The sequence below is a fragment of the Callospermophilus lateralis genome, chromosome 6 (genome assembly GCF_048772815.1).
Source record: "Callospermophilus lateralis isolate mCalLat2 chromosome 6, mCalLat2.hap1, whole genome shotgun sequence".
Lineage (NCBI taxonomy): Eukaryota > Metazoa > Chordata > Mammalia > Rodentia > Sciuridae > Callospermophilus > Callospermophilus lateralis.
Window position 1 is genome coordinate 59438210 of NC_135310.1, and position 14051 is coordinate 59452260.

At 41.1% G+C, this 14051-nt stretch overlaps 1 protein-coding gene across 1 annotated transcript in view; it reads left to right on the plus strand.

Annotated features, from left to right (window-relative positions):
- The window catches only part of Prep (prolyl endopeptidase), a 109805-nt gene extending 106283 nt beyond the window's left edge, over positions 1 to 3522 (plus strand). Inside the window, exon 15 of the mRNA XM_076858384.2 lies at positions 2794 to 3522. Within this exon, the coding sequence (XP_076714499.1) occupies positions 2794 to 3088 (295 nt within the window). The 3' untranslated portion in view covers positions 3089 to 3522. The remainder of the gene's footprint in view (positions 1 to 2793) is intronic.
- Positions 3523 to 14051: the final 10529 nt, after the last annotated feature.

A 14051-nucleotide genomic window follows, 5' to 3' on the forward strand; every position in this document is an offset into this window, starting at 1 on the left:
ATAATAGTCAACAGAATTAGTATCTGATGCTTTTTCCCCTTGGTGTGTTTTATTTGCATATAATTTACTACAAGAACAGAAGAGATGGGAATACCTTCCACCTTGTTTTAATATGGTCTTTAACAAAAACAAACTTTAAAGGTGTGATAGGCAATATTGCAAAGATGGCCCTCCAGGATTCCTGTCCTTGGTTATTCAGTTAAAAACTATTGTATAGGTACTGATCCAAAGGGACTTTGCAGATAGAACTAAAGTTCCATTTACTTGATGGCTGTTGTTCTACAACTGCATAGGACAGTTCTGCCAACAAACTGAGCCTGAAAGTAAATTTTTTTCAAGTTTCCCATTAAGAGCCCACCAATGTCCTTAAGAGACGCAGAGAATCCAACTCACAGAATTGTGAGATAAGTCTGTTTTAAGCTGCTAAGTTGGTGGATAATAATTTGTTACTGCAGTAATCAGAAATTAATACAAAAAGGTATCATCATACATTGTATCAGTATGTGGAATTTCCTTTTTTGAAATAAGTACATAAAAGAACACATGCAAACATAATTAAACTCCTTTTGTGCTCAGTGTAACTACATATTTGAAACTACAAGTTTCATTACTCTAATATTGTACAACTTACCTCATTCATAGCCCACAACCACTTTGGTGGTAACAATGAGTAAATAATAGAATTTGGGGATTACTTATCAGCATCATTTAGGAACAGTCCTTGGACTGGCACAAGAGGCCTGTTTTCCCATTCCAACATTCTCAAAATAACTTGGTCATTTTTAATTTGTTTTTTATGACTCTCATAATTAAAATGACTGAATTTTTTAATTGAAACTATTGCATTCTGTTCTCTAAGGGGGAAAAAAAGTTCACTGTGAAAGCTGTTACTTTAAAATACTCAAATGGCCTCCCTGACACACATTGGTAAAAGCTGCATACCCAAAGAAACTATGGTTCAAATTATCAAGTGCCAACATGCACCCAGGGAAATAAATCCCGTGTAAACTCATTTGAAAAAAGTTTGAATTTTTTCTTCTGTGATATTCCTACCTCAGATTTCAATTTTCTAACTCTGATCTCGCAGGGCTTTATTTTCCTTTTACCTTCTGTTACTAAATGAGCTTAGATCTCATTTAGCTACAGCTAAATTAGCTATAAAGGACCATATGGGAACTCTGGAGTGCATCCCTTGGAGCCCCATCTAGAATATTAAAAGGTGTTTTCTCCCAAAAGAGCTGGACCTCTGAGTTTGGGAATGTCTAGGGTAAATAAAGCCTAATAAACAGGCTGTTCTTTCTACAGACCGTCTCTTGAAACTACAGAGTGGTTTCAAAATTTTCAGAACTTACCACATCTGTGATGTTGCCTGTGAATCTCAAAGTGGGGAGTATTTTTAATAGGCACTGAGTTTTCCACATTTGTTCCCCATAGAATTAACCCTTATGTGGAGGAGGGGTTTGGTTGGGAAGCAGATCCCCCATGTTTTAGCTTTGACTTGGTGAGCTAAGAAAATTTTATACTGTTTTTACTACACTTCAAAATAAAATTCTGCTGAAACAGTTGATTAAAATCATTAATACTGACTACATTAAAAAAATATAACATTGGATAAAATGTACAGATATTTCTTGAGCCTTAATCATTATCAATCACTGTCTAATTTACTGTTTTTATTCTTGAAACTGTTTTTGTTAACTTACCTTGGAAACTTTTCTCATATTTCAAAGGGTTCCTCTTCCACTAAATTTCTCTCCATTGGCCAAAGGCAGTTTCTTTTCTGCCGAACTGAGAGAGCCAGCAAGAGGCTCAGGAGCTCACCTGGGCTTCCTTGGTTTGTAGACAAGAAAGACACATGCTCTTCCTGAGGTTGCAAAGCTGAGCCTGAAATAAAGGCTTTATCGGGATAAGGGGAAGAAAGCCACTGTACACTGGCTTTGAAGTTCAACAAAAGATTAATAGCCAAGTAGTCACACTCTGTAGTTTCAAAAAACAAGTCATTAGTCCAACTACGTAGCAGTGAAAAAGTCTAAAGAATACGAAAAGATACAGCTCTAAACACTGAGTGTGCATATAGTTTGGCTTATTTCAACAGCCCTGTGAGTTTCTTTCTTATATAATATTTCAAAGTTAAAGCTACATAAATGACGTTGCTCCTGTTTTCAGTAGCCCTTCCTGGTCATGGCCTAAATGATGAGCAAGCAAACTGCCATGCCACTCACATATTAGGCAACAGAAATCCTCCTTGCTAGTAAAGTTAGACTGGTACATTAGCTTTCTGTCACTGTGACCAAAATACCCAGCAAATACAGAAGGAAAGGTTTATTTTGGCTCATGGTTTCCAAGGTTTAAGTCCATAGTTGGATAGAAAGAAACATCATGGTAGCAGGGTGAGGCAGAGGACAGCGGCTCAGCTTGTGGCAGCAGAGAAGCAAAGAGGAAGGGGTCAGGGACAAGACATTGGTACCAAAGGACCCACTTCCTTCAGCCACGCTCCTCCGTCCTACTGTTTGCATCTGCTCCCAGTAGCCCCATTCAAATTATTGATTCATCAGATGCATTAATCCAGTGAAAAAGTCAGAGCCCTCGTGATCTAATCCTCCCCAAAGTCCCTCTGGACTCTGCTGCATTGGCAACCAAGGCTTTGACACCCGAGCTTTTGGGGGACATGCCAGATCCAAACTAATGGCTGGTATACCACACAGATCCCTGGGCCACACTGGTCTTTCCTGATCATCCTCTTGATCAACTCTGCTGGTGACAAAATCTCACTCAAGTGCCTTTGCCTTTCAGATACTCCCCACTGCACAACGTGAGGCTGCCCGAGGCGGATGGCGTCCAGTACCCGTCCATGCTTCTCCTCACTGCTGACCACGATGACCGGGTGGTCCCGCTCCACTCCCTGAAGTTCATCGCCACCCTACAGTATGTGGTGGGCCGCAGCCGGAAGCAGAGCAACCCCCTGCTCATCCACGTGGACACCAAGGCTGGCCACGGGGCGGGGAAGCCCACAGCCAAAGTGATAGAAGAAGTCTCAGATATGTTTGCATTCATCGCGCGATGCCTGAACATTGACTGGATTCAGTAAACGGGATTTCCTGCTCCTCCGACAGCCACAGAAAACCTCAAGGGCTTTCACACCGTTCCAACCGAGAAACCACTGGGCACAACGCTCCCCACATGGGCACTGTTCCTGCACACAGACTACAGTTGAACAGAACTACTGTGGGAATTTTATCTTTTTTAGGCTTCTCCTTTTTAGCAAGCCCTTGGTGTTTCTTTTCCCACCCTATCCAGGCACATATTTTAAAAAGAATTTTAAAAGGCATGTTTGGATAAATAGCTCAATGTCAGCAAACATGTGAATACTAGATTGCTGAATTAAAGGTCGTAGCCGGGCATCCTCATACATAACTCAGTGAACTTTGCTTCTATAACCGTAACCTATATATTCCTTAAATAAATGTGAGAACTCTTCTCATGAAAGACTTCATTGCAATACTAATAAATGCTATTTAAGAATAGGAGGCTTTATTTTTGGTTCCTTTGCATTGAAGGGCATCACTTGAAGTGCAGTTGACCATGGGGATAAAGCATTTCATCTTTGTGCAACTCATCAGTTTCCAAACCATTGAATCATAGAATGTAAGCACTGAAAAGAAGTTGAGCTTGTCCATTCCCACTCCCGAGTCTCTAGTGAAGCTGTTAGAGGCAGCTCACTGTCTTAAACATTATCACTCAGATAGGGGTGATGATCTGATCTGGGACTCTCTTGGTTTGACTGCCTCCTTTTAAAAATCTGTGAGGTGGAAAATTCAAATTACTCACCTATCTGACCACATATTGATTTGGTTACAGAATGTTCCTAGAAATCAGAATGCCTCAGATATGAAACTAAGAGGCCCCCTGTGTAAATTATCCAAAGATGAACTCATCCAAATTTACAGTCAGAATTTTTAGCCTTTCCCAAGCTGTTTTACCTCCATAAACCGCTTCTTGAAAATTAAAATAGTCATTATTTAAAAACAAACATGCAAAATTAAGAAGAAACAGTTTGGGTTCATCCCACTCCCCAAGAATCTTTTAAGGTGAGGATATGCCATCCCTCAAACTTTCCACTTGTGATATTAAAACAAAAAATTACATCAAATAATGTTACTTTGGCCAGGCACTGTGGTGCATACCTATGATCCCAGCAGCTTGGAAGGCTGAGGCAGGAAGATCGCAAATTCAAAGCCAGCCTTAGCAATAGCAAGGCACTATGCGACTCATAGCCTATCTCTAAAATAAAATAGACCTGGGGGCTCAGTGGTTTAATGTCCCCAAGTTTAATCCCCGGTACTCCCCACCCCAAAATAATGTTACTCTGAGTGTCAGTTTGTTTTCTTATAAATTAGATCAGCATTTCACAGTTTGTCTTGCTTTATCCGATATGATGAAAGTAATTATGTTACATGAAGTATCTTAACTGTATATAAAATTGCAAGTAAGTCCTATCTTCCAAATCTCATACAAACATAATTTAAGTGCTCTACTTAAATGGTCAAAAAACCTACCTATTACTCCATACCAAGTGTAACTGAAAGGTGACCATAACTTGGCTTCTCTCCTAGAATCATGCTGGTTTCTCTCTTCTAGAATCATGCTGTTACTGTTTGAGTATATGCATAAAGCAGCTGTCATTGAACATCTGATTCATTATAACCTCAGGAGAAAAGCTATGCCTCTAGTGCAGAGCATGTGGAGACTGACAACAGTCTGTATCAGAGAGATACTCGCACCAGCCAACTACAAAGAAACCTCTAACTAGTGCAGCAGAAAAAAAGCAATAAAATACTCTTGCCCAAGGCAGCCCTTTCCTGAACTGGCTGAGTCACTTGAGGTGCAGCTACCAGCTGACATGCTGGGGAGCATTTTCTAGCTTGTGCAGGATCCAACAATCCTTTCCCACTGAGTTCTCCTACTTACAAGTAGAAAGTAGAAGTTTGGTGTGGAAGGTCTGAGCTTCAGAGTCAGGCCTGGCCTCAAATCCCAACTCTTTCATTTGGTAACTGTCAGTGAAGTAGAATAAAGGAAGTAATGTGTTGATGAGTGCCTAGCACACGATTGCTTCCAATTACAAGATCTCTTTTCCAGCCTAATTTTTCAATCTCAATTTTAACTCAGTAACTCCTCCCATAAACTAAAAGGTGTCTTTTAAGCTTTAAACATTGAAGTAAGATTTGAGATTGGACTCTTTCCCAGAACTCTTACATTGGTCTGTGGTGTGTGTGTCGGGAGGGGGGAGTTCTACCCTTGCACACGTGGTCTAATAGCCCTGTCAATGGGCCTAGCTGAATGCCACAGAGCATTTGTTACCTTGGGATAGTCATATTTGTGCTGTTAAATGTATCCATACTTGGAATATTATAAAACTCTAATTAATCATGTTTCTTAATACTTCTACGGAACTTGGGCAACTATGCACAGATGGTGCTACTAGTTAGAAAAGGTTGAATTTCAGCTAAGGAAGCCTGTCACCAATCTGTCCATGGTCAACAGTCTTAGCAGCTCCCCCATGGCAGGCCACACAGCTAATGCCCAGAAAGACTTGCAAAGACTCAAAGGTGGTTAAGGACAGGCTGGGTAGCTATGAGGGGACAGGAAGGGGTAAAAGTCAGAGGGTTAAGTGTGGTCAGGCCAGTGGAATGAGGACTAAGGCTGATGGATGAGGAGTATTTAGGTACACTCTGCATCCTTTCATCCTCCAGGGACTGGAGGTACAAAGAAAGTCCTGCCCTCATAAGTGACTTTCCAGGGGAGGAGACAGGTGATAAATTTTTTTTACTGAGCATTTACCCTTTGCCACTCTGTTCTGTGCACCGTGTGTGTCTCACACAACCTTAGCAATCATATACTAACCTGAATCCATTTGGCAAAGGCCCAGTGTTACCCAGATGAAGTGGACAAGAAGGACAGTAACCCTGGCAGTTGAACCCTGAGACTGTTATGGTCTAGATGTTTGTTTACCTCTAAAATTTCTATATTGAAATCCTAATAGGAAGTGGAGTATTTAGGAGATGATCAGGCCATGAGGGCTCTGCTCCTATAAAAGAAGTCAGAGAGACCACCTCATCCCTCATACCATGTGAGGGCACAGCAAGAAAGTTGTCATCTATGAACCAAATCTGTCAGTGCCTTGATCTTGGATTTCCTAGCCTCCAGAATTCTCATAAATAAATTTTTTATTTATAAGCTACCCAGTTTATGGTATTTTGTTATAGCAGCCCAAAAGTAACACACATTTTTCCACTTAGTCCACTAATAAAATAAGCAGAAAACAGAATTTTAGAAATCAAGAGCTATGAAGAAACAAAGCAGGACAAGTGAATAGTCCATGAGAAAGTATGCTATTTTAGCCAAAGAAGTCAGGCCTCCTCAAGGAGGCAACGTGTAAACAAAGACCTAAATAAAAATGACAAGATAGTGGGCAAAGGTGTGGGGTACAGGATGGGGGTCAGGAACATCAGGCAGAGCCTGAGGTGGGAACTAACTAGGTGAAAGAAGCCAGACACAAATGACCATGTAAAGTATGATCCTATTTTAGGTGAAATGTCCAGAAACTTCTATTAGGACAAATTGTAGATTATTGGGTAGGTGGAGTTGGGAATGAAACTGGAGATTCACTAAGCATATAAAGAATCTTCCTCCCATGGTGAAAATATTTGAAAACTAGATTAAGGTGATGGTTGCACAACTTGGTATATTTACCCTCAAAAAGTCAAATGAATTGTATCCTTTAAGGGGGGTAAATTTCATGGTATGTAAATTATATTTTAATAAGTTTGTCGTAATAAACTCTTGTAGTAAGAGAGAAAGGAGCAATAAGTCCCTGGATGAGTGCCATCCAGGAATAGCCACCTGCAGAAGTGTGATGGAGTGGAAGAGGCAGGTGACAGGGCAAAGGAGATAAAAGCTTGCATATCAGCTTGGGTCAGAGGACAGGACTATTTTAAGCTGCAGAACTTATGCAGGAGTCACATCTCAGGGGAAGCTGACCCTCCCCCTCAACCAAATTCGTTCCTTAGATCAAGTCAGACCTGCTGATCCCTGTCCTGCACCCACCTCTCTGGCTTCATTATGCTGAGGAATGCAGGGCTTCCTGTCAACAGGATCCTGCAGCCCAGAGGGGCAGGAGAGGCGAGGGCTAGCAGGCTCCATTAACAATGGTAAATGACAAAGAAGGCTCTTCTTTTATTACACGTACTAAGCAAGAGAAAATCTCCTGGTGGCCATTTGTGGAAGTCATCATGCCAAATAACCCTAGGAATTATAAACATATGACTTGGAAAGTGAGTCGTATATAGTTGACAATGAAAATATGCTGTCTTCCAGTTCCACTGAAGGCTTTGGCAAATATCAAAGAAAAGAGCTTCTAACCACTCTGAGAACAGTCAAACTGAGGTTAACCAGAAAACAAGGTCAGCATCAAACATAACCCTAAATTCCAGAGAAAATGATGGGAGTTAATACAAGTTAAGGCCTTGTTACTTCTCCCATGACGTTTGGGTATTGTTGGGGCAGTAATTGGCAATTTTCCACAGGATCCCAGCCCTGCAACTCTCCCAGAAGTGCAGAACTAGAACATCTGGGACCCCCCTAGCTCTGTCACTGCTCAGGTCTACCTCAGAGTATAAAACTCCCTAATTTATCCAAGAGTTGCTAAATGCAGTGTCTTGAGATGAAGATAACTGGGAGGGGCTTCATCATTTGCTAACAACTACAGGTTGCAACTGATGTTGCTATTCCCAAATGAAGAGCAGGGCTGTGAAGGATGATGGTCCTTGGGTAAAGTGGGTTTAAGGTTTACTCACTAAGGGAGAGAGTGCTCAGAGTAGGGAGGTAGGTATAATGAAGGTATGATTCCAAAATGGACATTAGGGGGTAGATATTGCAAGAAAGTTTGCCTACCTGTTACTCCTGCTCTTGGTGTCTCAGCCCATGAGTGCTTTTGTATGGCCTTACCTGTCACTCAGGGATTCTACCATCAGTGATCACACAATCTCAAGAACCCCAGCTAAGAGCTCGGATAGAAGTAATGGAGAAAGATTTTGCAGCTTGAACCACTCTTAACTGATGGATTAACAAAATGGTTAGGCACACAGAACCAGAACTAATTCCCACATACATTGGCCAAGGTACCTATACATTGTTTTAAGCACCTGCATTTTGTCTGAGAAGCTGCATATCTTTAGTAAAAATATATATATATATATCTTTTACAAATATTTTTAAATTGTTGTGAAATGAATGTTACTTATAATTTTGAACTTTGTGATTAAGAAAACTTGCTTTAAAAGTGCAGAGTGTCCATATGCACTTCATCCAGATTTCCCTAATGTTGACATCACCCACAACCTTAGCATTGTACAATTCTCAAACCCAGAAACTACCACTGATATGACACTATTAACTAATTTCCACACCTTAAATTCTGTTCTCTCACTATCCTTTTTCAACCCCAAAGACCCGAATTGCCATAATTACCATGGCTTCATAATTTCTTCCATCTATGACATAGTACCTCAGTCTTATCTTCTAATGACCATGATACATGTGAAGAAGACTGTTCATTTATTTTGTAGAATATCATTTAGAGTTTGATGTCTTCTCATAACTCGACTGAGGCTATGCATTTTGGGCAAGAACACCTCTATGTTGTGCCCTTCCCAGTACCTCACATTAGGGGGCGCAAGGTGCTGATATGTCTTATTCCTGGTGAGATCAACTTGGATCATTTGGTTAAGATGGGCTTTGTCAGGCTCCTCCACTGTAAAGTGACTGCTTTTTCCTCTTGATTATTACCTCATAATTTAAAGATCGTTATATTTTACTTAAGATGAACAAACACCACTTTGGGGTGAAAGTACTTGAGACAAATTATAATAAAAGATGTATGTAAATAAAGTGCCTGTGTGTCCCTCTCAATGAGTAGTCCTTACCATCTATCCTACCTGCTAAGCTAGATGAGATCTTGATTTTCCCTTCTTAAATCCAGTCATCACCAAGTTCTACCAATTCTAAATTCTAAATTTGCCTTAAATGTATCTTTTCTCCTCCTAGTGCTTTGTAATTTGTCTTCCCGACTCCAAATCTTGCTCCCCTCAAACTCTCTGCTAAGCCAGGGCACAGTGGTGCACACCTGTAATCCCAGAGGCATGCGAGGCTAAGGCAGGAGAATTGCGAGTTCAAAGCCAGCCTCAGCAAAAAAGTGAGGTGCTTTTCTCTCAGTGATATCCTGTCTTTAAATAAAATACAAAATTTGGCTGAGCATGTGGCTCAGTAGCCAAGTGCCCCCGAGTTCAATCCTTGGTACCCATCCCACCCTCCCCCCCCAAAAAAAATTCTCTCTGCTCATTAACTCTAAAGCTTGAAAAAGCAAATAAAATCAGGTCCACTCTTATTCTGAGCCTTCAGGGGCTTCCTACTGCCTTTACACAGAGAATATCTCTGCAGCAAAGCTTGGATTGCCTCCCACCATCCCCCCAACCACCACCACCCACTCCCAGGATGTATGGGTGGTAAAATGATCCCCCCGGGTAGCTAGTAAATTAATGTCCTGGCTGCTACAAAGCAGAACCACCTGGAGTCCTTGTTTAAATTATAAATCCATGGGATACTTCCCAGAGATTCTGAGACAGTGGAAGAAAGCCAGTGTCTATTCTTTTATTTTAAAAACTTCGTGGGTGATTCTGGTGTGGACAACTTGAGGAATCACTGATCTAAAATACCAAAATGGTGTTGGTTCTTAAGGGAAGCTATAAGAACTTTTTTCTTCCAAGTTTCTATAATGATGTTGTACTCCTGCTGTGATTATAAATGTATCTTACTTAAAATTGCATTACACTAAAGGTTTTATTAATGATCAGAAAGGACTGGGGGTGCAGCTCAGGGCTAGTACACATAATTGATGAACACATTATTATCCAAAGTCCATAGTTAACATTAGGGTTCCCACTTGGTGCTGTACATGGCATCTACTGACATGTACCTGTATCATAGACTATGATTACTTTCTTAAAAATCCTCTATGCTCTACCTATTCATTTCTCCCCTACCAAACCTGGCAACTGCTGATCTTTTAATTGTCTCCATTTTTTTCCTTTTTCCAGAATGTTACATAGTTGGAATTATAGAATATAGTCTTTTCAGATTGGTTTGACTTAGTAATATTGCATTTAAATTTCCTCCCTGTTGTTCATGGCTTAATGACTCATTTCATTTTAGTGCTGAATAATATTCCATTGTCCAGGTATATTTAAAGTTTATCTATTTCACTTATAGGACAACTTTGGGGCAGTTATAGCTAAAACTAGTATAAACATCCATATGCAGATTTTTATGAGGATACAAGTTTTCAACTGCTTGGAGTAAATACCGAAGAATGCAATTGCTGGATCATTAGTGAGGGTATGTTTAGTTTTTAAGGAGCTGCCAATTTGAAGTGGAGGGGAAGAGGATAGTTTTAGTTAGCATTTTTTTGCTATTGTGACCAAAAGATTTGTCGAGAACAATTAAAGGAGGAAAAGTTTATGCAGGGACTCAGTTCATAGATGGTTGACTCCATTCCTCAGGGACAGAGGCAGAACATCAAGGCTGAAATATGTGCAGAGGAAAGCAGAGGGGAATGTGAAACCAGGAAGTAGAGATTAAGCTGAACTCACAAAATACATATCCTAAAAATCCTGCTCCCACTGACTCACCTCCTCCAGCCACACCCTACCTGCCTACAGTCAGCACTCAGTTAATCCCTATGAAGGGATTAAGGCACTGACCAGGTTCAGGCACTCATAACCCAATAATTTCACCTCTAAGTTTTCTTGCATTGTCTCACACATGAACTTTGGGGACGCCCAATATTGAAACCATAACAAGGACCTATAATGTATACCAAAATGCTAATGTTAAATGAATACACAGACATTACAGGGGACTCTGAGTGATTATCCCTAATCATTACCCAATACCTGTTAAGGTTGATTGGGCTATAGTTGGTGTACAGTGCTTTTTGTTGTTGTTGTTGTTTTTGTTGTTGTACTAGGGATTTAACCCAGGAGCACTCTACCACTGCGTACTGAGCTACATCTCCATCCCTTTATTTTATTTTCTTGTTTTGAGATAGAGACTGCTAAGTTGCTTAGGGCCTAAGTTGCTAAGGCTGGCCTCAAATTTACAATCCTCCCACCTCAGCTGCCAGAGCCATTGGGATTACAGGTGTGTGCTATTGTATCCAGTAATCAGGTTGTTGTCAGGAAAATTGCTGAATAGAAGAATTTACAACTTTGCCCTCAGCTTCCTGGCAAGAATGGGACGTGGGGTGCAGATGACTCCACACTGCTGGGAACAGGTAAGCAGGCAAAGTGCCAACACCCGCAATCATAGCAGAAAACTGGTAATCCTAACTGCTGGAGAATCCCACAGTTCTCAAACCCTTTAAATCTGGTTTGGGGAACTGGCTGGTCTAAGAGTGACTGCCTGCTCCAAGAAAGGAACTTGCATTGGGCCTCCATCAAGCCCCAGAACCTAAGCTGCTACAACAGCTACTGCCAGATACCATATTATTTTAGAGGCCAGTGGTAAGCCACTTAGTGCCCCCCAGAGCCTTAGGCTTGTGCATGCTTCACAGGGCATAAAATAGCCCTGTCTGTGTCCTGCAGCTTCGGGACCAGCAGCTGCCATAGCCACAAGCCAGAGTCCCACCCACCCTTGCCCTAGAGGAACTAAACAGTCTCCTCCCCAGCCCACAACCTTGAGACTGCAGCTGCTGGTGCAGAGTCTTGGCTTCAGTGGAGATTGTTCATCAGGATCCAGGAAAGTCCCAACTGGATTCTACAGCTCCAGAAACACTCCTAGAGGCCCCAGCTCTGGGCACCACTTCCACTTATTCCGTGGGAATGTGTGCGAGTCTCATCCCCAACCCATAGCCTTGAGACCAGGGATGTTGATGCCAAAAGTCTGGAATCAGCTGCACGTATGTATCCCTCAGAATCCAGAGAAGCTCCCAAATATACCATATAACCCTAAAAATACAACCATTTGTACCTCAACCCCCAGAACCACCTGTGTTCACCCAGCAGAAAGCAACGAAGATCCTTTCCCCAACCCATAGCTTTGGGACTGCAGCTACTCAGTCTGTGGAGAGGGCTTGTCATTATCCAAGCTTGTTCTCTGGGAAGCTTGGAAGGAAGTTCCCATAAATATCTTGTAGCTCTAAGACCATGGCTACCAATGCCCCAAGGCCAGCCCCATCTGAGCATACTCTGCCTGAACTAGGGACATTCTCATTTATATCCTGCAGTTTCAGGACCACAGATACCAAACTATTTGCTGCCACTATCCATATTTAACCTGTGAGAAGTAGAAAAGGTTTCTTCCACATTCTATACCTCCAGTAGCATGGATACTAGGGCCACAAGACCAAACATTAACAGCACGTGTCCTGGGGAGCTTGGAGAATGCCTCCTTCACAGCCCATAGACTTGGAACCCAGATTCCGGTTCCCAAAACCCTGGCATCACTTGCATTTATCCCTTAGGACCTGGAGAATACACCATCTAGGTCCTACAGCTCAAGGAAAACTGCTACTAGTGCTACAAACCCCAACACCACTCACAATTACCCTAAGAACCTAGGGGAGATGAGATCTCTGTAAGGCCCACAACTTTAAGTCCATGGTTTCTGTGGTCATAAATCCCAGCGTTACCTGTGCTCATTCCATGTGACTTGGGGAAGGTTCCATTCTGTCCTGTGGCACAAGAACAGTGGCTGCTGGACATCTTTAGAGTCCTAAGGAAGGAACACTTCATATCATATGACTTCAGGACCATGGCTGCTGACACACAACCCTTGGTGTCACCTGTGCTTGCCTGGAGGTACTTGAGCACAGCCCTCTCCATATCCTGACCATTAAGCCCCATTGCATCAGAGTTCAACTCTGTGCAGCCTGACGACACGCACCTTTGGAAGCTGACATATACTGTGAAGTCATTTTCAACTCTTGTCATAAACTGCTGCAGTCTAGACTGCCGAGGCCCTCAGACACTACTGACATCAATCAAAGCTGAACAAGTCACAGAGACTACCATTTGGGGCATATCTATAACCAAAGTTAAAGGCCCTATTTAAATGACACCCTATATCCCATCTAAATGAAACAAAACCTTTTTTTTTTTTTACAAAAGCTCTAAAATTAGAAGAGATGAACACTATACCAGAATCAACAAAGGAAAAAAGAAGCATGATATCTCCAAAGGAAAACAATAATTCTCCAGAAATAGATCCAGGTTTGAAGGAAATCTATGAAGTGCTTACAGGGAGATGCAAGAGAATACAGACAGACAATACAATGAAAAAACAATTCAGGATATAAAGGAGAAATTCAAAGAGAAAGAAATCATTAAAAAAAAAAAAGAATCAGAAATCTTGGAGTTAAAAACCTCAATCAATGAAATAAAAACATATATATAATAGAAAACTTCTACACAGGAAAAAAAAAAAACAAAAAACCTCCAGACAAGAACAGTATATCCAGTACATCAAGCAGAAGATAAAATTTCTAAACATGTCTTTTGAATTGCTTACAAGGTTTATGGACACCATTAAATGAACAAACATTCACATTGTGGGAATTCCAGAAGAGAAAGGTCATTGAAAACTTATTTCCTGCAAGAAAAGACAAAATCTTTAACGAGATATGGACATTCAGATTGCATATAGTTGGGGTCCTTTGAGCTTATTCTATCAGAAAAGACTTTGTCAAAAATATAAGACAAATAATTCTAAACAATGAAAGTATCAAGTACTTAAAGGAATGTTCATTAGACTTACAGCAGCTTTCTCAGCAAAAACACTATAGACCAGAAGACAGGGAAACAATATAGTCAAAGTTTTTTTGGGAAAAAAAACACCACCATACAAGAACAGTATATCCAGCAAAAGTATCCCTCAGAAAAGAAGCAGAAATAAAGTCTTTACTAGATAAGCATTAGCTGAGGGAATTCATCAGCACCCTA